Source organism: Perca fluviatilis, chromosome 11, assembly GCF_010015445.1.
Source record: "Perca fluviatilis chromosome 11, GENO_Pfluv_1.0, whole genome shotgun sequence".
Classification (NCBI taxonomy): Eukaryota; Metazoa; Chordata; class Actinopteri; order Perciformes; family Percidae; genus Perca; species Perca fluviatilis.
Window position 1 is genome coordinate 36,709,292 of NC_053122.1, and position 27,849 is coordinate 36,737,140.

Here is a 27,849-nt window from a genome sequence, read left to right on the forward strand (position 1 = left end):
GGTGATCGACCACGGGGAGGAGAACCGGATGACCACCCAGAGCGTGGCCATCGTGTTCGGCCCCACGCTGCTGCGGCCTGAAATGGAGACCTGGAACATTGCGGTCCACATGGTCTACCAGAACCAGATAGTGGAGCTCATACTGCTGGAGTACGAGAACATTTTCGGCAGGTAGAAAGAGATGCCGGAGGATGAGCCTTTTTTTCTTCTTCCACTCTCTCTCCCTCCCAAACGCAGAGCTCTTCCTAACCCAGCATGGCCCTGCCAAAGACGGCCCGGCCTGGCCTGGCCTGGCTTGGCTTGGCCTGGTCCGGCCCGGGCCAGCTTCTCTTCATCTCAAACCAACCCGCGGTCTCTGGCTTCTCCATTCGTACGACCTCCGGACCAAAGCCACTCCAATAAGTCCAGAACCAAAACGTAGAGGTCACTAACTAGCAAACAAAACACGTTTAGACCCTTTGCACTTTTTCAGCATCTCATTTTTCCTCCTGCAGCTGCATTTGTGCCCCTTTACTGCAAAGGCGACATTGTCCTGTTCCTACACTGGATTCCTAAAACTAATACACAGTTCCAGACAAGCCTCTGCTACTGCACAGACTCCCTGAGACCAAAGCAGCAGCAGCAGCAGCAGCAGCAGAAGAAGAGTGGGCCTCAGTAGCCTCTGTTCCAGAGGAAGCGTCAGTATTGGAGGTTGGACAATGTACTGTACTGTATGTCCTATATGTACCTACTGTATATGACCCTGTAAAGACTCATCACTCCTGTATGAACTACACTGGTTGAACCAACAGAAGTAACCAAACTACTGTGCTTGGCTTTAGATGTTTAGACGCTAAGAGAAGTAAGTAGAAGGAGGGATGATTCTTTGACCATTTTCTGTCCTTTCCATACCGCTCTCCCTTTCACCTTCTCTTTATTAATGTAAATATTTTGCTCCCCTTCTACCTCTTTCCATCTCCCTCCGAATACTTCTCCTTCCTTTTCTTCCTGTAATTCCTGAAATACCGGACCAGGGTCCTCTGAACACATAAAGCGGTTTCAGCCTGTAATATATATATATCTGCACGTCACCTTCTCCATTCGGCGTTAAGAACAAATCAGCTCGCAGCAGTCAGAACTTGAAAGAAGCAAACGGTACTCTGCTCTGTCTTTCCTCGACTCGTGGATATTAAAAGTGAAGGCAGGCGGCCTTTAATCATGACTCCGTTGATACGTGTACAGTGTTTAATGCGCGTGATGTGGGTGAGGTGGATGGATGAATGGATTTAATGACTTTATTGTACAAATGGTAAATAAAAAGTATGTATGTATGCCTGGAATGTTAAACGATATGATACGAGGGAGAAATCACTATTCCGTGATCATTGTGTAACCGACAGATGAAATAAAAGTTATGAACTGGGGATGTGGAGCTTTACCTGCGTCTCAGGTGAATGAAAGATGGTTGAATGTAAACTTTGGAGAGTGACTGTCTGCTTTATCAAACTGGAATAAAGACCTCTAATAAGAGAGATTTCCAAAGGAGATATTCTTTATGTTTTTATGCTTTTACGCTACAGTGGTTTCATGTTTTTTCAGTGTAGAGATCAAGGATGTGACACCGCCAGGATTCGAGTTCTGATCACACATGTTGAGTTTTCTGCATGTATTTCCAGTATTAAACTCACTTAAAGCCCATCATTTAAAACCAACTGAACAAGCTGTTATATATTATAGTCCAGATGAGGAGGCGTGGGGGTTGGGGGGGTGGGGGGGTGGGGGGGGGGTGAAATGGAGGTGGAAGGCAATGAGTGGGGTTGTGTGGGTGAAAAAAAAAAACCCCCCTCACAGGGAGGTGGAAAAAAAAAAAATCTCCTACCCCTCCTTCAGCCGTGTTTTTTCTCTTTTTTTTCTCCTGGCATTGAATCTGTGCATCTCTGCTCAGCTTCTTCTCGTACTTTGACTCCACACATCTGATACTTTCCTCCAGTTTCTTGTCGTAGAACTCTCTGAGCTCCTCCTCTCTCTTGAGCAGCATCTTGGACACCTCCTCGTAGGTGTAGTTGGAGTAAAACCGTCCTCCGTTGGCACCGACCATCTCCTCCACCTTCTCCAGCAGGCCCAGCACCTGTCCGCGATCGTTGGCTTTGAGGTTGTTGAAGACGTGGTACCGGTTCTCCACCTTCTCCAGGATCGTCTGCAGCTCGGGCCCGGCCTTCTCCACCAGCTGCGTGAAGTCCGACGTGACCCGGTCTCCGTATGTGAAGAGGACGATGGTGTACTTCCAGGCATCCTCTCCAAAGATCTCCTCCACCTTCCCGACGGCGTCTCGCTCCTCTGCCGTGAAAGGCCCCAGCTTGATGACCAGCAGGATGGCGTGGGGCCCCGGCGCCGACATGTTGATGCATTTGGCGACCTCTCGCTTTACATGTTCGTCCTCCTGCGAGGTGTCGAAGAGGCCGGGGGTGTCGACGATGGTCACCTGCCTGTTGCACACCTCACCGGTCTGCTTACGGCACTGTTTAGTGACTGAGGAGAGAAAACAGAGTTACTCAACGTGGGCTTTGTATTACAGTCTGAATCAGAGTAGCTTCAGCGCTAAAACGGTGTACTGAACTCTCCAACGCCTCAACACATCCTCTGAGTAGTAGCAGCAGATGCTAACATGCTAACACGTGCTAAGCTGCTAGTAGTAGTTTGAATGACTGATGGAAAATTTACAGATTTATTTCGTTGCTGTTAGAATATTAGTTTGGCATTACTGCCAGCAGCACCGAATGTAACCCTTGTTTGTCTTCCTGTCGACAATGCAACTTTTGGTTACACTTTACTTGAAGGTATCTACATAAGAGTGACATGAACGTGTCATAAACATTATAAAAAAGTCATAAACGTTTATGACATAACGCTTCTTATCATTGTCATTCAGTTTTTGTCATGACAAGTTATGGTCAGGGTTCATGTGTCATGTCACTCTTATGTACTGTAGCTACCTTCAAGTAAAGGGTTACCAAACGTTATGTTTTTCTGGCTCAAATTTAAAAATGAAAACCGTAAGACACTTTTGTCGCTTTTCCCAGTGTTTTTGTCACTTTTCCGATGTCTTAGTCAATTTTTCTTTCCAACGTGTCACTTTTTAAACCTTTTAACAATTATTTTCTTCAAATGCTATAAAATTGGATAAAACACCCAAATTCAATGAAAGTAGTAAACTGATCATTTAGGGTGTTTTCAAAGCTACCTCGTTTGGTCCGGACTTTCGGACTTTTCAGTTTGATCCGAACCAAAATTGCAGGAGTGAAACCTCCCCCGGACCACGGTCCGGATCAAAAGACCAAATTTTGGTCTGATAAAAAGAGGTGGTCTTGGTCCGGACCAAACCGGTTCGTTTATATTGTGAAAGCATTTTTTGGATGGTTTGGACTTTCGGACCAAATACAAGAAGCTCTGGCAGACTCTCGTTGGGTTATAAGACCGGGGAACAGCTCGGTGCTTAGCCTGTACATGAGAGAGTGTGTGACGGTGAATGTGCTCGGAGCAGACAGCTGTCGGCTATCAGAGCTGAGAATACATCAGCAGTTTACCTGTTAACGTCCAGGAACCTAAGGCCATTTTTACAATTCCTTTTCTGTCTGGTTGTATTTTCTAACAAAGCTTGTAAAACATCAACCCAGTTGTCTATAGTCAATCAATGTACATCATTTGTTTCAGGAAAAACTGGTCTATTAGAATATTTGAGCTGTAGTGAGGTCAATTGAAAGTAAAAAAAAAGGTTGTATGACCTTAAGTGGTTGTAAATGTACAGTGAAGGTTTCAGTTTGTCTCTGAATAAATGATGCAGAAAGAAAGTTCCCGTGTTGCTTCTCAACATCACAACCAAACAAAAAGAGCCGCGGTCAGTAGGGGGGAGCAGCAGTCAGTAGGGGGGAGCAGCAGTCAGTAGGGGGGAGCAGCAGTCAGTAGGAGAGAACAGCAGTCAGTAGGAGAGAGCAGCAGTCAGTAGGGGGGAGCAGCAGTCAGTAGGGGGGAGCAGCAGTCAGTAGGAGAGAGCAGCAGTCGTAGGAGAGAGCAGCAGTCAGTAGGGGGGCAGCAGTCAGTAGGAGAGAGCAGCAGTCAGTAGGGGAGCAGCAGTCAGTAGGGGGAGCAGCAGTCAGTAGGGGGGAGCAGCAGTCAGTAGGGGGGAGCAGCAGTCAGTAGGAGAGAGCAGCAGTCAGTAGGGGGGAGCAGCAGTCAGTAGGAGAGAGCAGGAGTCAGTTGAAAAACCTCCGACCCAGAGAGAGGAGACGAGAGGACGGGGAAGCCCGTCTACAGACCAATCAGTTCTCAGTATCTGGAGACGCAGCTCACGTACGTGATGACGGCAGGACGTAGTTTTGTCACGTAGAGATCTTTAGTGCGCTTGCATAACTGCAGTGTGAAACCAAAACTTACCGGATCAAATGTTACAATGTAACAAAAACATGAACCTTGGTCCGGACTTTCAGGTGTGAAAACGCCCTTAGTTTACTTGTGAAGAGTTTTGTACGGAACCACCACCGCTATTTTTATATATTTTTGGACAATTAGGTTGAAACAAACCCAAATTTCTAACTCGAGGACAACAGGAGGGATAAGCAAAATACTCGAGACTAGTTTGAATTTGCCAAATGAACGCCGACAGCCGGCCAGAACTTCCAGTAATCTGTCTGAACGTCCAGTGGAGTGTCAATGTCATGGGAGCACTCAATAGAGAGTGACGTCGTTGCGGTGCACGAGCACTCCCAAGCACCTATGTAGAAACTTGACTTATCGTTGCAACGACGCGGACCACAACAACTGTGATTGGTCGGCTAGGTAGTGGCTTGGTAACTCTGAGTTGAGCCTATGTAGTGCTATAAATCAGCCTAAAGACACGGTGTCCCGGCCCTTATTGCCGTACCAGTCCATGACTTCCCGTGGTCAGCGAGACAATCGCACTGGAAAACCAATCGTCTAGTAGAAGGAAGTTCATTTTTTTTCTGCGTTTGTCTTACCGGACAGACGGCTGACGTCTGCAGTGAAGGTTGGTCCTCCCAGTATGGTGTTTCCACTGGAGCTCTTCCCTGACCCAGTCCTCCCAACAACAACCAGTCTCACCTCCGACACTGGAACACAGAGAAGAAAAGACTGGCTTTATTCAGCCAGCTGCTTGTTTTGAACTTGAAGGAAATATAATGATTGAAGCTACAGACATATAAACCAGAATTCACAATGAGAAACATCATGACAGAAAATATGAATGACTCCCAGTTTATGGTAAACTGTTGGAATCATCCGAACAAAACTGAACGTATAAAACCAATATTGGTTTCTCTGATAGATGACCATCAATGTCAATCTCCGGTTCTTGTTGACTAGAGCCTCGTGATCCTATTTTACACGTGCTATTTTGAGTCCGTTTTAACTTTTTAACAGCGGACACACTGGATGATGTCTCCGTAAATGTGCCCTCATTTTGGAAGTATTGCTGCGAGCATTAGCCAAGCGACAGTGCTTGCACAGTTGCCGCTTTATTCTCCACTTTTATCCTGTCGCTGTCAGGTAACCCTAAATCCGTTCCATTCTCTAAGAGCAGACCGAGACGCTGACTGATGGCTGCACTTGGTTTCACTACGGACAGTCTGGTATAAAGTACTTCAAAACAATACTTGAGTAAAAGTACACGTATGTTACCAGAAAATGACTTTGGTAGAAGTTAAAGTCTCCTTTTAGAATATTACTTGAGTAAAAGTCTTAAAGTATCTGATATTTACTGTACTTAAGTATCAAAAGTCATTTTCTGATATTAAATGTACTTAAGTATTAGAAGTAAAAGTTAAAGAAAATGTTGATTATGAACTTTATGGCCAAAGGCGTGTAACGTTATCTTCATCACCACTGCCGTCCGGGTGGTCATCGTCTGTTACCATGGCGGCAGAGCCTGCAGCAGGTGCTTCCATGACCCTATCAGTCATGATGCTTCCTCCTCCTCCTCCTCCTCCTCTTCTTTAGTTTTGGCCTATGGTTGTTTTTTATAGAGGTAATGTAGTGCAGTAAAAGTAAAAGTTTCTAGAAATATAAATAACAAAGTAAAGTACAGATACGTGAAAATTCTACTTTAGTACAGTAGTGAAGTATTTGTACTTTGTTACATTACAACACTGACTACGGACCAAGGATTTTTCCACCCAGTAACTTCATTTGAAGTTTTTTTTTCTGCTTTTTTGACTGAAATCTGGAAGGCTAAAATGAACCAACCGATACATGCCTGCCTGGTACCGAGACCAGCGGAACAAACGGTTCAGTTTTTTACTTGAACCGTTCCATCTCTAGGAGTTGAGTTGACGATATGATGTGGTTTGTGTCGATGATGATGTCTATGCCGCTGATGTGGAAAATTGTGTTATGATGGCAGCGATGTTGGCAACATGTCTGGTCACTGTGCACTTTATTGTGTGAATTGGTATTTCTTGGGTCATTCTGTTGCTTTCTTAAGATGTTTTTGAGGCTTTATACCCTGGAAAACGGGAAAGTCAATCACAGCACTCCTGTCTCCTTTAGTACTGTATGTCTATGTTGTTTCCATCTATTGTACCCTATGCCTTGCTGTAAAACCCATTGCCCTGCATGGAAAAAAATAAAGCTGAAAATGTCAAAGTTGACTGTGACCCCTGAATGCGTCAGTGCTCTTGTTGTCCTGCTGTTGTTGCAGGATGCCAACAGGTAGAACTGGATAGAAAAAAAGGAAAATCCAAGGCACTCTTCTTCAAAATGATTTAAAAAGCCTTTATTTTACTGGCTATTTCATAATAGCGTGGGTTGCTTCTCCCTATGTCTTTTTTAAATTTTTGATTATGAAATAGCCAGTGAAATAAAGAATTTTTAAATAATTTTGAAGAAGAGTGCCTTGGATTTTCCTTTTTTTCTACGCTTAATTGAATTCCCGACCCCAAAGAGCACCTTCAAACATCAGATTGAATTTCCTGAGCACCCTGGACTTTTTTGTCTTTCTTAGGTAGAACTGGATGTGTGTTAGTTGTGATGGAAGGTTTCATACTGTTTTCAGGTTTATCCATACTTCTTCTTCTCCTTCTCCTTCCTGCTTCTGTTCATTTAGAGAGAGAGAGAGAGAGAGAGAGAGAGAGAGAGAGAGAATCAGGTATCTGCTGTATACAGGAAACTAAAACGGAAGGAAGGAAGATGTAAAATCATCATGCCAATGACAGCAGGCTAAATTGTTCATTTGATGCACAGTCAGAAAACAGAGTCCCATCAGGAGGACGCGTGTAAAGGTGGTATGGAGTTAGAATCATGCCAAAACCACACACACACACACACACACACACACACACACACACACACACACACACACACACACACACACACACACACACACACACACACACACACACACACAAACGTGTTTTGCTCACGCCCAACGATTCACAAACAAACTGTGTGGTTTGCAAATACAAAACATCATTCACAAACTAATGCATTTTGTTCTGCAAATAAGAAACCTACCTATCAAACAAATACAGTATGTTTTACACATACAAAGAAACCTATTTCTTCAATGACAAAAAATATTCTGCAAGTACAAACTAAAATCCTTCAAGTACAAAACAAATTCTACAAGTACGAAAAAAAAAATCCTTCAAGTACAAAAAAAAAAAAATCCTACAGGTACAAAACAAATTCTACAAGTACGAAAAACTGTCATGTGACTTTTGGCACTAATTTTCCACCTTGCTGATCCACACACAAATGCAGGTAAATTTTCTAACAAATGTCCTGTAATTCACACTCCACAACAGCAGGTGGCGCTGTTAAGTCAATTTAAGCCTACCAGGACCATAGATATATACACGCGGATTTTTTTAAACGTTATTACGGTGCATAACTTACTGGAACAAAGCTGAGCAACGTGTTGTTGCTGGTGACAAAACCACTGATTATATAGATGTATATTGAAGCGATGCTGGCGTTAAAGACCTGCTGATCGTTGTCTGATTCTCTGAAATGAATGCTGGCATTGCATTGTGGGAAATCGGCTTTGCATGCGCCCAACTCTGATCATATCTGTTCTGTCTTACAGCATACTGTAATATTTCACCAGTAATAAGACCAAAATAATATTATTAAAATAAAGAAATGCATACTATGATAATATCTACATATATGTTGCTAGATGTAGTATTACAGTTTAAAAATATCATAAACAACAAAGCAGCTTCCCTGGCCGAAATAGACCGAAATAATAACATTAAAAGAAATACAATTAAACCATGATAAGATCTGGTGAAGAAATGTTGATTAAAACAGCGGTTATTGGGCTAAAAATTCCAATAATATCAAAGCTGTATCCAGCTTTGTACTGTAGTGCTAACAATAAAACGTTTGATCGAAGTGTAATCCGTAAGACCACGCATGATGATGTCATTGACCTACATAGGCATCGCATCCGTGGGCCCGTCACAGAATTTTCGGCGAATCTGTGAAACTGCCACAGATATTGAGTTAAGGGGCCGTGTTCATTTCATGGAATTCTGTGAGACCGGCAGCCTGTAGGCTACTACGAAGCAAGATCAACATGGCCTGGATCTCTTTCAGTTACCCGGCTTCACCTAACCTAACAACTGCAATACAGTCGCTGCTTCCTAAGTAGTTTATAGTATTAAACTATAATACTACATCTAGCAACATATATGTAGATATTATCATAGTATGCATTTCTTTATTTTAATAATATTATTTTGGTCTTATTACTGGTGAAATATTACAGTATGCTGTAAGACAGAACACATATGATCAGAGTTGGGCGCATGCAAAGCCGATTTCCCACAATGCAATGCCAGCATTCATTTCAGAGAATCAGACAACGATCAGCAGGTCTTTAACGCCAGCATCGCTTCAATATATATCTATATAATCAGTGGTTTTGTCACCAGCAACAACACGTTGCTCAGCTTTGTTCCAGTAAGTTATGCACCGTAATAACGTTTAAAAAAATCCGCGTGTATATATCTATGGTCCTGGTAGGCTTAAATTGACTTAACAGCGCCACCTGCTGTTGTGGAGTGTGAATTACAGGACATTTGTTAGAAAATTTACCTGCATTTGTGTGTGGATCAGCAAGGTGGAAAATTAGTGCCAAAAGTCACATGACAGTTTTTCGTACTTGTAGAATTTGTTTTGTACTTGAAGGATTTTTTTATGTACTTGAAAGATTTTTTTTGTACTTGAAAGATTTTAGTTTGTACTTGCAGGATATTTTTTGTCATTGAAGAAATAGGTTTCTTTGTATGTGTAAAACATACTGTATTTGTTTGATAGGTAGGTTTCTTATTTGCAGAACAAAATGCATTAGTTTGTGAATGATGTTTTGTATTTTTAAACCACACTGAGTTTGTTTGTGAATCGTTGGGCGTGAGCAAAACACGTGTGTGTGTGTGTGTGTGTGTGTGTGTGTGTGTGTGTGTGTGTGTGTGTGTGTGTGTGTGTGTGTGTGTGTGGTTTTGGCATGATTCTAACTCCATAATATGGGTGACTTCTATAAACTGCCTCCGATGTTTAACAGAATCAGTCCGATGCGTTGTAATTAATTGTTGCTGAATGATAAAGGACACATTAAGGTTATGTTTCATACCAGGATGAATTTAATGTTACAGCATAATTTATGCAAAAGTATATATAGCCTTAAAAAAAAGTGTATATATTTTCTATCTAGTTTGAACATTACCTATTTCAGATGAATCGTATCAAAATAACAGTCCAATGAAAGTCTGTTTTATCTTCCCTGATGAACAAAATACTTCTTTTAAAATCGGTTTTAAAGAAATGAGTCAAATGTTTCCTCCATCGTGGCTGTCACTTTCTGGGTGTGGGCGCTCCTCGGCGGGCAGAGAGACCTCCACATTTTAACTCTAAGTCATAGGGTGTATAACACACACACACACACACACACACACACACACACACACACACACACACACACACATACGGGTTTTTGTGTACTGAAGGGACACTGCTGCCCAAACAGGTTTTTTGCTACATTAGAGGGGCTCCCCTTTCCACTTGCTTCACAAAGATGTGGTTAATATCAAAAAATCTGTTTTAAGCCATACAACACAAATTCCACTTCAAATATTGAATACACACAACACAACTGAAAATGTAACAACCTGACAACATGCCTAATTATGAGGACAGAAGTTAATTAGGTGCATAAGCCCCGCCCCTGACACAAATCGAAATTATAAGGACTAACCCAATTTGTGAGGACAGTAGCTATACAACACACAAAACTGTCACTGAAGTGCATTAAAGGGTCAATCATGATTAAATGGAACATGTCCAAACACATACACTTAAGTGAAGGCACTGTGCATTAAAAGGACACACCTAACATATGAGGACAGATTTTAACAGACAATATAACTCTCTATATAAGAGCCTCTCTCTCTTTTTATATTTATATAGATATAGATAGGTCAATGTATGCAACCACTTTTTTTGTCTGCTTTATGTCTTTTGCCCATTTGAGGGCATGAGTGATTAAACTTCAAAGTCATTGCTAATACAAATTGTATTTAATACGGTACACATGCAGCAATGACATTGCTGATACAGTAAAATGACCACTTTAAAGTGTAGTGGTCTCTTTAAATACAATGCTATTTGTGCGATATGACTGGTAATCTACATCCAGTATGACCTTGTAAAAGACAGCTTATACATAGAGACAAATTACATCAGTCAGTGAAAAAGGTGCTATTTTCATCAGAGGAAACTTGCCCCTTTTTAAGAACAACAAAGAACTACAACATAATTGCATCATAACGGCAACATAACACTTTATTGGCGGCTTTTCTTCTTCAGAGTTTTGCCCCGATTTCTTACAAAGTCTCTGATGTTTTGAAGTGACTGCCTATCAAGAGCAGGGTGTTCAGCGTTCTTGCACTGCTGGCATTCAATTCTTGTGGCCAGTTTTCCGTTGACACTGTGCTTTTTAAAAATGTCTCATCATAGCTGCAACATCTTTTGGGGACCACTGCCTTTTCTGTTGCATTGGTTGATCCTGTCTCTCAGGGCAATTTCCAGGAGACACTACAAAGTGATAAAACATATTCGGTCAAGTCAGTGGAAATCTACATGCCTAGAGTTAACACCTATGCACAGAAATGTTGTTACCTACTAAATCGACAACTTAAAATCTGACTTTTTCTCCTCTTGATTTCCCATCTGTCGGTACTTGTACTGGAAAATACCATGTAGTGATCAAATGCTAATGCTCTCTCTTGCCATATTTAAAATGTGTAAAACTAACTGCATGGATCTCACTGGGATCATTCTTTTATGTTTAAGGTAGCATAGTGCGTTTTTATGAGTGCTTGTTTTCTGGGCTGCTCTTTATGTCAAACTTTGTGAGATATGTAAAATGTATTTCATCCTGAAAATCTATCTAAATTACTTCATAATATGCACACAAAAAAATAACGTGAAAATCTAATACTAATCCATCTCAAGGCAGAATAGGGTCCATTGCACACGGCACATTTTTCCAAGCTTGGAATTACTGAGGAAACCACATCATATTTACAGTTTTTATGACAAAAACAGTGAATTAGAGATTGCGTTATACATTTGTATCTGTCAGATATCACAGTGGCATGGTGATCCTCTGACTTGGTTGAAATCTTGTGTACAAAATTGGAAATAAAGTCATTAAATAACAAGTAAGGCACAACACAATTGTCTATTTAAGATAAAGGGCTCAAGTATACAGTATGTAAACATAAAAATGTCTTCAGCCATTCACAGAAATTAAGTCAGTGCAGCATCGTGACATCCATTATATGACAAATGACTGGACAACAAATGAGTGAAGTTACTGATATCTTGAAAGCTAACAATACAATTACGTACTAAGGTAAATATATTGATATAAATGAGATGGTAATGTAGTGCAATGATGATAGTGAGTGTAAAAATTCATCTTTATTTATATGTATATATATATATATATATATATATATATATATATATATATATATATATATATATATATATATATATATATATATATATATATATAAGGACTGTGTATACAAAAACAATCCTTTGTGTGTTTGTACTGGTCAGGTGTATTCACTATAAGGACTGTGTATGGATACTGTTAAGTGTTTTATTGAACAGACAAGTTATAAATTATTTGGTTCCCTTGAAACTTGGTTTTTCACCTTTAGTATATCCTTGTAATATTAGATGCATAACAATTTCAAGTGGATCAAAGAATCTATTTATGGTAAGATTATTGAGAAATGGATTTTCAGGGATAAATGTTATACATAAACAGTCCTTTGTGTGTATGTACTGGTCAGGTGTATACACTTTAAGGACTGTGTATGGATACTGTTAAGTTTTGTATTGGTGTGTATGCAAAGATGAATTTTTATACTATCATCATAACACTACATTACTGTCTCATTTACTTATATGAACACATACAATAATGCAATAAAAAAAAAACTTTTTAACACAAATTGTTAATCATTTTTTTGTATTATGGCTAAAAACATAAGAAGCTATCAGTTTAGTTTCTATTGCAATACCTAACTCCTTTCTCTTGTGATTACACATTGTTTCATGGAATTCCATTTGAACTGGTCTTCTGTTAATGTCACTGTCAATTAAATTTGATAAACCACATCCACACAGGGATGATAAAAAATAGCCTGGGTTTTTTAAAAGTATTGATTTAAACAGAATTGAAGTGATTTTTTTCCACTTAAATTTTTGTGGAACTAATATTATAGAGAAATGCTGATACTACTAATAATACTAAATACTAACAGCATATATACATTTTTCAATAATCTTACTATGGAGGGATAATGTCCAAATACACTGTCCTCAAAGTGTCTACAACTGACCAGTACATGTACACTGAGGACTGTGTATCCATAACTCCCTACTCAAATATCAACATCTGGTAAAAACTGCTTTGCCAACCAAAAAGATCTGATGTCAATATCAAAATTAAATAAGATTAAGTCACCTTTTCAACATCTTTAAAGCTGTCAGATTATCACGGTACCATGATGATCCTCTGTCGTAAGTTGAAATCATGTGTAGAAAATTGGAAAAAATAATTAAATAACCAGTAAGGCACAACACAATGATCTATTTCAGAGAAAGACATGGGCTCAAGTATACAACATGTAAACATAAAATGTGTTCAGCCATTCACAGAAATGAATTCACTGCAGCATCGTGACATCCATTATCGGACAAATGACTGGAGAACAAATGACTGAAGTTACTGATATCTTGAAAGCTAACAATACAATTACCTACTAAGGTAAATATACTGATATAAATGAGATAGTAATGTAATGCAATGACGATAGTGAGTGTAAAATTCATCTTTGCGTACACACCAATACAAAACTTAACAGAATCCATACACAGTCCTAGTGTATACACCTGACCAGTACATACACACTAAGGACTGTTTCTGTATACCATTTAACCCTGAAAATCCATTTCTCAAAAATCTTACCATAACTAGATTCTTTGAACCACTTGAAATTGTTATGCATCTAATATTACAAGGATATACTAAAGGTGAGAAAACAAGTTTCAAGGGAACCAAGAAATGTATAATTTGTAAGTTCAATAAAACACTGAACAGTATCCATACACAGTCCTTATAGTGTATACACCTGACCAGTACAAACACACAAAGGACTGTTTCTGTATATACAGTCCTTATACTTATATAAAGCTATTTGGTGAGAAAGATTCTCCTGTCAAGTCCCCTGTCCTGTTCTGTCCAGACATGACACTTGTAATACCTGAAAATTGCTCAGACAACATTAATCAGGCACGTATTAATAAATATTCTTGAGTTATATGTTTTTGTGAAAAGGTTAAAGACATTCTGATGACTGTATGTACAGAAACAGTCCTTTGTGTGTTTGTACTGGTCAGGTGTATGCACTATAAGGACTGTGTATGGATACTGTTAAGTGTTTTATTGAACAGACAAGTTATAAATGATTTGGTTCCCTTGAAACTTGGTTTTTCACCTTTAGTATATTATTGTAATATTAGATGCATAACAATTTCAAGTGGATCAAAGAATCTATTTATGGTAAGATTATTGAGAAATGGATTTTCAGGGATAAATGTATACAAAAAAGTCCTTTGTGTGTATGTACTGGTCAGTGTATACACAGGTGTAAGTGACTGTGTATGGATACTGTTAAGTTTTGTATCGGTGTGTTGCAAAGATGAATTTTTACACTATCATCATTACACTACATTACTGTCTCATTTACGTATGTGAACACATACAATAATGAAATTAAAATGTGTTTTAACACAAATTGTTAATCATTTTGTTGTATTATGGCTAAAAACATAAGAAGCTATCAGTTTAGTTTCTATTGCAATACCTAACTCCTTTCTCTTGTGATTACACATTATTTCATGGAATTCCATTTGAACTGGTCTTCTGTTAATGTCACTGTCAATTGAATTTGATAAACCACATCCAAACAGGGATGATAAAAAATAGCCTGGGTTTTTTAAAAGTATTGATTTAAACAGAATTTAAGTGATTTTTTCCCACTTAAATCTTTGTGGCTCTAAAATTATAGAGAAATGCTGATACTACTAATAATGCTAAATACATAACAGCATATATTCAGAGTCACATTTAACAATAATCTTACTATGGAGGGATAATGTCCAAATACACTGTCCTCAAACTGTCCACAACTGACCATTACATGTACACTGAGGACTGTGTATCCATACCACTCCCTGAAATATCAGCATCTAGTGAAACGTCTTTGCAACCAAAAATATCTGATGTCAATGTCAACATTAAATAGAGATTAAGTCACCTTTTCAACATCTTTGAGGCTGTCAGATGCCAAGACCGCTTGGTAACCCTCTGCCTCAGTTGAAATCTTGTGTAGAAAAAGGGAGAAATTATCATTAATTAACCAGTAAGGCACAACAAAATTATGCTTGTTGATATGGAGTGAGGTAACAACGTAATTATCTAGACAGGAGTAAGATAAGGCTTCAGGTATACAGTATGTTCAAATGAATATTTGTACAGCCATTCACAGAAATTGAGTCAGTTCAACACAGTGACATCCAGTGTTAAACAAATGACTATAGTTACTGATATCCTAAAAGCTAACAATACAATTACGTACTAAGGTAAAGATACTGATATAAATGAGACAGTAATGTAGTGCAATAATGATAGTGAGTGTAAAAATTCATCTTTGCATACACACCAATACATGTAGTACATACACACTAAGGACTGTTTCTGTATACCATTTAGCCCTGAAAATCCATTTCTCAATAATCTTACCATAAGTAGATTCTTTGAACCACTTGAAATTGTTATGCATCTAATATTACAAGGATATACTAAAGGTGAGAAACCAAGTTTAAAGGGGACCAAGAAATGTATAACTTGTAAGTTCAATAAAACACTGAACAGTATCCATACACAGTCCTTATAGTGTATACACCTGACCAGTACAAACACACAAAGGACTGTTTCTGTATATACAGTCCTTATACTTATATAAAGCTATTTGGTGAGAAAGATTCTCCTGTCAAGTCCCCTGTCCTGTTCTGTCCAGACATGACACTTGTAATACCTGAAAATTGCTCAGACAACATTAATCAGGCACGTTTAACATAAATATTCTTGAGTTATATGTTTTTGTGAAAAGGTTAAAGACATTCTGATGACTGTATGTACAGAAACAGTCCTTTGTGTGTTTGTACTGGTCAGGTGTATGCACTATAAGGACTGTGTATGGATACTGTTAAGTGTTTTATTGAACAGACAAGTTATAAATGATTTGGTTCCCTTGAAACTTGGTTTTTCACCTTTAGTATATTATTGTAATATTAGATGCATAACAATTTCAAGTGGATCAAAGAATCTATTTATGGTAAGATTATTGAGAAATGGATTTTCAGGGATAAATGTTATACATAAAAAGTCCTTTGTGTGTATGTACTGGTCAGGTGTATACACTGTAAGGACTGTGTATGGATACTGTTAAGTTTTGTATCGGTGTGTATGCAAAGATGAATTTTTACACTATCATCATTACACTACATTACTGTCTCATTTACGTATGTGAACACATACAATAATGAAATTAAAATGTGTTTTAACACAAATTGTTAATCATTTTGTTGTATTATGGCTAAAAACATAAGAAGCTATCAGTTTAGTTTCTATTGCAATACCTAACTCCTTTCTCTTGTGATTACACATTATTTCATGGAATTCCATTTGAACTGGTCTTCTGTTAATGTCACTGTCAATTGAATTTGATAAACCACATCCAAACAGGGATGATAAAAATAGCCTGGGTTGTTTTAAAAAGTATTGATTTAAACACAGAATTTAAGTGATTTTTTCCACACTTAAATCTTTGTGGCTCTAAAATTATAGAGAAATGCTGATACTACTAATAATGCTAAATACATAACAGCATATATTCAGAGTCACATTTAACAATAATCTTACTATGGAGGGATAATGTCCAAATACACTGTCCTCAAACTGTCCACAACTGACCATTACATGTACACTGAGGACTGTGTATCCATACCACTCCCTGAAATATCAGCATCTAGTGAAACGTCTTTGCAACCAAAAATATCTGATGTCAATGTCAACATTAAATAGAGATTAAGTCACCTTTTCAACATCTTTGAGGCTGTCAGATGCCAAGACCGCATGGTAACCCTCTGCCTCAGTTGAAATCTTGTGTAGAAAAAGGGAGAAATTATCATTAATTAACCAGTAAGGCACAACAAAATTATGCTTGTTGATATGGAGTGAGGTAACAACGTAATTATCTAGACAGGAGTAAGATAAGGCTTTAGGTATACAGTATGTTCAAATGAATATTTGTACAGCCATTCACAGAAATTTAGTCAGTTCAGCACAGTGACATCCAGTGTTAAACAAATGACTATAGTTACTGATATCCTAAAAGCTAACAATACAATTACGTACTAAGGTAAAGATACTGATATAAATGAGACAGTAATGTAGTGCAATGATGATAGTGAGTGTAAAAATTCATCTTTGCATACACATCAATACATGTAGTACATACACACTAAGGACTGTTTCTGTATACCATTTAGCCCTGAAAATCCATTTCTCAATAATCTTACCATAACTAGATTCTTTGAACCACTTGAAATTGTTATGCATCTAATATTACAAGGATATACTAAAGGTGAGAAACCAAGTTTCAAGGGAACCAAGAAATGTATAATTTGTAAGTTCAATAAAACACTGAACAGTATCCATACACAGTCCTTATAGCGTATACACCTGACCAGTACAAACACACAAAGGACTGTTTCTGTATATACAGTCCTTATACTTATATAAAGCTATTTGGTGAGAAAGATTCTCCTGTCAAGTCCCCTGTCCTGTTCTGTCCAGACATGACACTTGTAATACCTGAAAATTGCTCAGACAACATTAATCAGGCACGTTTAACAAAAATATTCTTGAGTTATATGTTTTTGTGAAAAGGTTAAAGACATTCTGATGACTGTATATACAGAAACAGTCCTTTGTGTGTTTGTACTGGTCAGGTGTATGCACTATAAGGACTGTGTATGGATACTGTTAAGTGTTTTATTGAACAGACAAGTTATAAATGATTTGGTTCCCTTGAAACTTGGTTTTTCACCTTTAGTATATTATTGTAATATTAGATGCATAACAATTTCAAGTGGATCAAAGAATCTATTTATGGTAAGATTATTGAGAAATGGATGTTCAGGGATAAATGTTATACATAAAAAGTCCTTTGTGTGTATGTACTGGTCAGGTGTATACACTGTAAGGACTGTGTATGGATACTGTTAAGTTTTGTATCGGTGTGTATGCAAAGATGAATTTTTACACTATCATTACACTACATTACTGTCTCATTTACGTATGTGAACACATACAATAATGAAATTAAAATGTGTTTTAACACAAATTGTTAATAATTTTGTTGTATTATGGCTAAAAACATAAGAAGCTATCAGTTTAGTTTCTATTGCAATACCTAACTCCTTTCTCTTGTGATTACACATTATTTCATGGAATTCCATTTGAACTGGTCTTCTGTTAATGTCACTGTCAATTAAATTTGATAAACCACATCCACACAGGGATGATAAAAAATAGCCTGGGTTTTTTAAAAGTATTGATTTAAACACAGAATTTAAGTGATTTTTTTCCACTTAAATCTTTGTGGCTCTAATATTATAGAGAAATGCTGATACTACTAATAATGCTAAATACCTAACAGCATATATTCAGAGTCACATTTAACAATAATCTTACTATGGAGGGATAATGTCCAAATACACTGTCCTCAAACTGTCCACAACTGACCAGTACATGTACACTGAGGACTGTGTATCCATACCACTCCCTGAAATATCAGCATCTAGTGAAACGTCTTTGCAACCAAAAATATCTGATGTCAATGTCAACATTAAATAGAGATTAAGTCACCTTTTCAACATCTTTGAGGCTGTCAGATGCCAAGACCGCATGGTAACCCTCTGCCTCAGTTGAAATCTTGTGTAGAAAAAGGGAGAAATTATCATTAATTAACCAGTAAGGCACAACAAAATTATGCTTGTTGATATGGAGTGAGGTAACAACGTAATTATCTAGACAGGAGTAAGATAAGGCTTCAGGTATACAGTATGTTCAAATGAATATTTGTACAGCCATTCACAGAAATTTAGTCAGTTCAGCACAGTGACATCCAGTGTTAAACAAATGACTATAGTTACTGATATCCTAAAAGCTAACAATACAATTACGTACTAAGGTAAAGATACTGATATAAATGAGACAGTAATGTAGTGCAATGATGATAGTGAGTGTAAAAATTCATCTTTGCATAATAATATCAATACATGTAGTACATACACACTAAGGACTGTTTCTGTATAACATTTAGCCCTGAAAATCCATTTCTCAATAATCTTACCATAACTAGATTCTTTGAACCACTTGGAATTGTTATGCATCTAATATTACAAGGATATACTAAAGGTGAGAAACCAAGTTTCAAGGGAACCAAATAAATGTATAACTTGTAAGTTCAATAAAACACTGAACAGTATCCATACACAGTCCTTATCGTGTATACACCTGACCAAGTACAAACACACAAAGGACTTTTTCTGTATGTACAGTCCTTATACTTATATAAAGCTATTTGGTGAGAAAGATTCTCCTGTCAAGTCCACTGTCCTGTTCTGTCCAGACATGACACTTGTAATACCTGAATATTGCTCAGACAACATTAATCAGGTACGTTAAACAAAAATATTCTTGAGTTTTATATGTTTTGTAAAAAGGTTAAAGACATTCTAATGACTGTATATACAGAAACAGTCCTTTGTGTGTTTGTACTGCGGTCAGGTGTATGCACTATAAGGACTGTGTATGGATACTGTTAAGTGTTTTATTGAACAGACAAGTTATAAATTATTTGGTTCCATTGAATCTTGGTTTCTACCTTAGTAGTATATTATTGTAATATTAGATGCATAACAATTTCAAGTGGATCAAAGAATCTATTTATGGTAAGATTATTGAGAAATGGATGTTCAGGGATAAATGTTATACATAAAAAGTCCTTTGTGTGTATGTACTGGTCAGGTGTATACACTGTAAGGACTGTGTATGGATACTGTTTTGTTTTGGTGTGTATGCAAAGATGAATTTTTACACTATCATCATTACACTACATTACTGTCTCATTTATGTATATGAACACATACAATAATGAAATTAAAATGTGTTTTAACACAAATTGTTAATAATTTTGTTGTATTATGGCTAAAAACATAAGAAGTTATCAGTTTAGTTTCTATTGCAATACCTAACTCCTTTCTCTTGTGAGTACACATTATTTCATGGAATTCCATTTGAATTGGTCTTCTGTTAATGTCACTGTCAATTAAATTTGATAAACCATATCCACACAGGGATGATAAAAAATAGCCTGGGTTTTTAAAAGTATTGATTTAAACACAGAATTTAAGTGATTTTTTCCACTTACATTTTTGTGGCTCTAAAATTATAGAGAAATGCTGATACTACTAATAATACTAAATACCTAACAGCATATATTCAGAGTCACATTTAACAATAATCTTACTATGGAGGGATAATGTCCAAATACACTGTCCTCAAAGTGTCCACAACTGACCAGTACATGTACATTGAGGACTGTGTATCCATACCACTCCCTCAAATATCAGCATCTAGTGAAACGTCTTTGCAACCAAAAAGATCTGATGTCAATATCAACATTAAATAGAGATTAAGTCACCTTTTCAACATCTTTGAGGCTATCAGATGCCAAGACCGCATGGTAACCCTCTGCCTCAGTTGAAATCTTGTGTAGAAAAAGGGAGAAATTATCATTAATTAACCAGTAAGGCACAACAAAATTATGCTTGTTGATATGGAGTGAGGTAACAACGTAATTATCTAGACAGGAGTAAGATAAGGCTTCAGGTATACAGTATGTTCAAATGAATATTTGTACAGCCATTCACAGAAATTGAGTCAGTTCAAGCACAGTGACATCCAGTGTTAAACAAATGACTATAGTTACTGATATCCTAAAAGCTAACAATACAATTACGTATTGCGGTAAAGATACTGATATAAATGAGACAGTAATGTAGTGCAATAATGATAGTAGTGTAAAAATTCATCTTTGCATAACACACTGAATAACATGTACATATAACTAAACACTAAGGACTGTTTCTGTATACCATTTAGCCCTGAAAATCCATTTCTCAATAATCTTACCATAAGTAGATTCTTTGAACCACTTGAAATTGTTATGCATCTAATATTACAAGGATATACTAAAGGTGAGAAACCAAGTTTCAAGGGAACCAAGAAATGTATAACTTGTAAGTTCAATAAAACACTGAACAGTATCCATACACAGTCCTTATAGTGTATACACCTGACCAGTACAAACACACAAAGGACTGTTTCTGTATATACAGTCCTTATACTTATATAAAGCTATTTGGTGAGAAAGATTCTCCTGTCAAGTCCCCTGTCCTGTTCTGTCCAGACATGACACTTGTAATACCTGAATATTGCTCAGACAACATTAATCAGGTACGTTTAACAAACATATTCTTGAGTTTTATATGTTTGTAAAAAGGTTAAAGACATTCTAAGGACTGTATATACAGAAACAGTCCTTTGTGTGTTTGTACTGGTCAGGTGTATTCACTATAAGGACTGTGTATGGATAATGTTAAGTGTTTTATTGAACAGACAAGTTATAAATTATTTGGTTCCATTGAATCTTGGTTTTTTAACTTTAGTATATCCTTGTAATATTAGATGCATAACAATTTCAAGTGGATCAAATAATCTATTTATGGTAAGATTATTGAGAATTGGATTTTCAGTGATAAATGTTATACATAAACAGTCCTTTGTGTGTATGTACTGGTCAGGTGTATACACTGTAAGGACTGTGTATGGATACTGTTAAGTTTTGTATCGGTGTGTATGCAAAGATGAATTTTTACACTATCATTACACTACATTACTGTCTCATTTACGTATGTGAACACATACAATAATGAAATTAAAATGTGTTTTAACACAAATTGTTAATAATTTTGTTGTATTATGGCTAAAAACATAAGAAGTTATCAGTTTAGTTTCTATTGCAATACCTAACTCCTTTCTCTTGTGAGTACACATTATTTCATGGAATTCCATTTGAATTGGTCTTCTGTTAATGTCACTGTCAATTAAATTTGATAAACCATATCCACACAGGGATGATAAAAAATAGCCTGGGTTTTTAAAAGTATTGATTTAAACACAGAATTTAAGTGATTTTTTCCACTTACATTTTTGTGGCTCTAAAATTATAGAGAAATGCTGATACTACTAATAATACTAAATACCTAACAGCATATATTCAGAGTCACATTTAACAATAATCTTACTATGGAGGGATAATGTCCAAATACACTGTCCTCAAAGTGTCCACAACTGACCAGTACATGTACATTGAGGACTGTGTATCCATACCACTCCCTCAAATATCAGCATCTAGTGAAACGTCTTTGCAACCAAAAAGATCTGATGTCAATATCAACATTAAATAGAGATTAAGTCACCTTTTCAACATCTTTGAGGCTATCAGATGCCAAGACCGCATGGTAACCCTCTGCCTCAGTTGAAATCTTGTGTAGAAAAAAGGGAGAAATTATCATTAATTAACCAGTAAGGCACAGTAAGATTATGCTTGTTGATATGGAGTGAGGTAACAACGTAATTATCTAGACAGGAGTAAGATAAGGCTTCAGGTATACAGTATGTTCACATGAATATTTGTACAGCCATTCACAGAAATTGAGTCAGTTCAGCACAGTGACATCCAGTGTTAAACAAATGACTATAGTTACTGATATCTTAAAAGCTAACAATAAAATTATGAACTAACAAAATTATAGTTGATTGTGATAAGATAATAATGTAGTGAAAATTTATCTTGACATGCACACCAATAAAAAACATGGTATCAATGTACAGTTCTCATAGTGTATACACCTGAACAATACATGTAAACTGAAGACTGTGTATCGAAACCGTGAAATATCATCTAGTAAAAACTGCTTTGCTACTGAAAAGATTAGATGTCAATTCCAACATTCAAAATTAAGTCACCTGTTCAATATCATTCACATGAATTCTGTACAGCACAGTGGCATCCATTGTTGAACCAATGACAATAGTTATTGATATCTTGAGCTAATAATACAATTGTGTACTAAGAAGTATGTATTATATTGATGAGATGATAATGTAGGGAAATCATGATAGTGAGGTGAAAAATGTATCTTGACATACGCACCTCAACAGTATCCAATCAAAACGGCTGCTTGACCCTCTGTCTCAGTTGAAATCTTGTGTAGACAAATGAAAAAAATATCATTAAATAACCACACATAACAAGATTGTGCTTGTAGATTAAGTGAGGTAACATCACAATTATCTATACAGGAGAAATTGAGTCAGTACAGCACCATGACATTGTTGCACAAGTGACTGGACAACAAATGAGTGAAGTAACTGATATCTTTAAAGCTAACAATACAATTACGTAATAAAGTAAAGATATAAATGATAATTAAATAATGATATAAATGAGATGGTAATGTAGTGTAATGATGACAGTGAGAGTAAAAATAAATCTTTGCATACACATCAATACAAAACTTAACAGTATCCATACACAGTCTTTAAAGTGTATACACCTGACTAGTATATACACACTGAAGACTGTGTATGTACAACATTTATCCCTGAAAATCCATTTTGAATAATCTTACTATGAAGTTACAGTATCTAAAAACACTGTCCCCAGAGTTTCTATATAAATGACCACTTTAGACATATTGAGGAGTTGTATCTGTACCCTCCAATATCCTGTCGAAACTGTTTAACAACTGAAAAAAATCTGATGACCATAACAACATTCCATGGACATTAAGTCACCTGTTTAACATATTTGAGGTGCATGGTGACTCTCTGCCTCAGTCAAATAACTCGCTCTTGGAGATCTTTAATGTTTCAGCTGTGTTACACAGCCTGTCAGGAAAGCCAGGAAATGTTTTCTTCACTCTGAAACATTAAACTCCATCACTACAATCCCCTAACATCAGTCACACTTGTATGTCTTATATACAATATCATATCTTATACTTGTATATTGACAACCTCACAGATGGATGCGGTGGAGATGGGCTCATACATATACTAGGCTACACGCAGCGGACCGCTGTGGACTTGTCTTGGTCGCCTGGACACGCAAGGACTTCCAAAAAAAAGGCTGCATGGGTCTACGTCAAGTCAATACAGACATTACATACAATAACACTGTGTAATGCCGATGACCTGCCGATGTGCGTTCAACCTGTGCTGTACTCGTTCATAATGAATCAGCCGTCACTCTGTGAGTAGAGAATTTAGTCTGTAGTGTAGTTCAGACCAGGCGCGTAGGCAGTAATGGGCCAGGGCAGCACTGGCCCGCCCACTTTACTCACTGGCCCGTCCAGCCAAGTTTGATCAAAATACGTTTTGTTATGAAAAATATTCAAATGAAAAAAAGCAATAATAACAGAACTAGCTAGTTGTGTGTGTTTAATGTGTATTTTCTTCTGATTAAAACAAAACTGTTTAAACCATACAATCAAACAATTACCGTACATCAAACGCCTTCGGAACGTAGTTGGTTGCTACGGTAACAACAGCAACAGCCTTCAGCAGCTAACGTTAGCTAGCTGGCTTTAGACAATGTACCATGGATGTGTTAAGCAATGTACTGTTAAAAGTTACCGCGACAACAATGGCTTCTCTTTAAAGTGGTATGGACAGTTTTCTTTGATGGAATACAGTGGAAATAAGGACAAGCTCTTCTGCAGCATGTGCAGATATGTCCCCAGTGGAGCTGATAGCCCTCATCAGCCAGAGAGGAGTGTGTTTGAGTGCTATATGGCCCTCACAGAGGTAACTTTAAGTAAAATGTCTTTCTTGCTTCTTGTGTTATTAATTAAGTAACCTAACCTAGTGACGTTCCTATTTAGTAAGAAATGATTAACACTGATGATGGCTTCTATCTGAAACGCGTTTGTGTTTTGCCCACATAAGAGAACTTATCTGTGAGTGACGTCGTTTTGAGTTTTCTTTGATCCTCTCACTACCGTGGACTCGATACACTTGTCTAAGATTTGGCGCTTTGCTGACCACTTTTCATTATATCTTTCATAATTTAAACAATGCTTGGCTGGAAGTTTTCAGTCTTTGATTTTCTTTTACTGCTGGTAGCTGCTCATGATCTGACCATATAGTCCTGAAGCAACAATGTTGTTGCATTGTTCCATGTGCGATTTCTGTCTGATGTAGGCTATTCTATGTCTATGCAGTAACGCCTTCTCTGCTGTTTGGGTTCATGTTTAGTTGCCACTTTGTGCAATAAAATGGTTCATTTTATAACAGTGCTGTGCAGAGCCAATGCTGCTGGTTCTGCCGGTGCAAATATATCTTAGCCTGAATATGTTACAATCTACAGGTTTTTATCTATATTTTTGTGTACAAACTTTTTAAACTGAGTTTTGTTGGTTGAGCATATTGTAGACAGTACTATTATTGCTGTTGTAATGCAATATATGTTGGAAGGTAAAATCGTTTTTCAGTTAGTCCTTTTTGCTACTTTGTCTTTTGAATATGGCCCACTCACTTTTGTACTGGCCCGGCCAAAATACTATTTCTGCCTACGCCCCTGCTTCAGACACTTCACTAATAAACCAGAGATTGGCTTTATGGTCAAGATAGTTTTTGTATGATTAACTTCAGTCTCTGCCAGAGACGTATGCTTTTACAAGTAACGTAAAAGTAACGTGTAACATAAAAAGTTACTTTCCATAGGCAGTTACTAAGTAAAGTAACGGATTACTTTTTTAAGAAGTAACGAGTACTGCCCACTGCTCCCCTTGTTTTATACATTGGAGAAAGTGAAAGACTTACACTGGTCAAAGAGGAAAACTGCTGCGTAATAGTGTTTAGACTGCTCTAACACAGAGTTGGCTCATTTCAATCGCCAAAAACAAATTAATTTAACGCTAATGTTAACAGGAATGTTGGATTAGTTATTTCTGAAATTTGGTTTGTGTTTGTTTACTTATTACTAGTGCCTATCAACAAACAAATTTTGTAATTTGGTGGGGATAAATTGTGGGGAAAAAGAGCACTACCTCATGGGCTGGGCCACTGCACTAACTGCACTGCATTACAGACAGGAGTCAAACGTCACTTTCATTAAATGAAAATTAAGTGTAGGTCAAGCTGAAATGCACAAATAATTCAACAACTGTGTGTTAAAGATAACAGAGAGTTCACAATCCAACTTCTTTGCTGAGAGAGTGATTTGCACTCAAACAATCTAAACATCTCTGTAACAAATTTCTTTCTGTACCTTTGATCTCCATGGCCAGTCATCATTGTAGGTGATCTCTTCCCCTGGCCTGATGTCCTTGATGGCAAGCAAACAGAGATGAGGCTGTCCTTCAACAGTGATTGTCCTAATTCTGCTGTTTGGTTCTATATTGTCGTCATTGACAAGTCTCCCTAAGGAGTCATCCTCTTTTGCTGCATCAACACTGAAAGGCAAAAAAATAGAATTACAAAATGTAAAAGTAGAATGAAATGAAAGAATCACATTATGCTGAATGAATAAATAAATCACCACCACAACAATAACTACTACTACAACTACTAAAATTGAGTTTGCTGCCTCTTCCTTAGGTCTAATCTTCACTCTCTGTGGCCTCACTACAGACATGCTGAAGACAATTCTCACTTTAGTAAAGATAGAGAAATAAAATCTTAACATTTGAACAGTCAGTTTGTTACCTAACTTATTGCAGACATATTTATGGTTGACTTTGTCTTTAAAAGTACAGCCTGTATAGGAAATGTACCAAACAAGTAAATAAGCAACACAAATAAACTTGCCTTGCCTTACTAGTAAGACATGCCGGTTTCTCCCTCAAAAAAATAAAACTTTGGAGCATTATTTATCCCTCTTCCTGACAATCTGTCATGACATAGTGCAGTACCTAATGCACCAATGAATGCATTAGGTTGTCTAGCTAGTTTCATATGAGAGAACTATCTTCATGCTACATTAAATATTGGGCCCACTACAGCCTCTGAAAGACAGTAATGCTAGCTGAAATCATAGTGGGTCTCAGAGGGTTAACTCATATGAAATCCTTGCCCAGGCTGTTAGTTTAAGATTATAGTTTTGTGTTAAACACAAACTTTCCAACTAGAAACATTTACCCGAGATAAACACTGTCCAAACTAAGCAAGCGTTAGCATTAGCTAGCGTTAGCTTTAGCTAGCGTTAGCTAGCGTTAGCATTAGCTAGCGTTAGCTAAACTAATAGTGTTAGTTATCAATTGCAGGTAAAAGACCTGAGACCTAGAGACCAACATCAACATAAAGTTTGCTAAGTTTCTGGAGAAGAAATGTAGCAGTGTGTTTTGAGTCTTACCTCTTGCATCTCCACTCTTCACACATGCAGGTGCAGGTGACAATGTGCTGGCTCAGCATGATACTGTATTGTTAATTGTAGAATACACATCTTTTCTGATAAAACACATTATTATGGGGACCGTCCGGCTGACAGCCAATCAAAAGCTGTGAATTTTACACATTGTGTGAATTATTAATGAGGGGGTGCAATACCAAGACCAACCTACAGGGGCGCTGTGTCGATACACAGCTTATACACAAATTCAGATAAATGTGAACTATGGAGACTTTTGCTGAAATTTTGAATTCTAGCTTTCTATGCCTATAGAAACACTTCTACATTGTCTGAATTATGAGGACTCTGACCCTGTCCCGTTAATACAAAATGTCCCCATAGTGTGGCGTGTATTCATACGAAATGTCTCCATAAACCACATATGCACACACACACACACACACACACACACACACACACACACACGTTAAAGCGTGTAGAACAAATGAGACTCACCGGATTCTTCACGTTCTTGCATCGCGTCTGATGAAGCTTTGTTTCTCCTTTTGATGCAACTTCCCTTTCAGTTTGATCGACTTTCAGATTCACCTGCAGGTAACCGGATCCTGCAGGAAACTGGAAGCTCGTGTTACCTCCAGTTTAACCCCTTCACCTCTTCACCCCT

General features: G+C 37.3%; 2 protein-coding genes across 15 annotated transcripts in view; one reads left to right on the plus strand and one right to left on the minus strand.

Annotated features, from left to right (window-relative positions):
* Positions 1-1,521, plus strand: part of LOC120568504 (rho GTPase-activating protein 12-like) — an 86,736-nt gene extending 85,215 nt beyond the window's left edge. For all 14 annotated transcript variants that reach the window (XM_039816062.1, XM_039816064.1, XM_039816067.1 and 11 more), the window contains one exon: positions 1-1,521. In XM_039816062.1, the coding sequence (XP_039671996.1) occupies positions 1-175 (175 nt within the window). In that variant the 3' untranslated portion in view covers positions 176-1,521.
* LOC120567714 (GTPase IMAP family member 7-like) lies at positions 818-27,845 on the minus strand. The gene is made up of 5 exons (XM_039814683.1): positions 27,681-27,845; positions 7,034-7,081; positions 4,992-5,102; positions 1,859-2,508; positions 818-832 (listed from the first exon to the last, which is right to left on the minus strand). The coding sequence occupies exons 1-5, from the start codon at positions 27,700-27,702 to the stop codon at positions 818-820; spliced, it is 846 nt and encodes a 281-aa protein (XP_039670617.1). The 5' UTR covers positions 27,703-27,845.
* Positions 27,846-27,849: the final 4 nt, after the last annotated feature.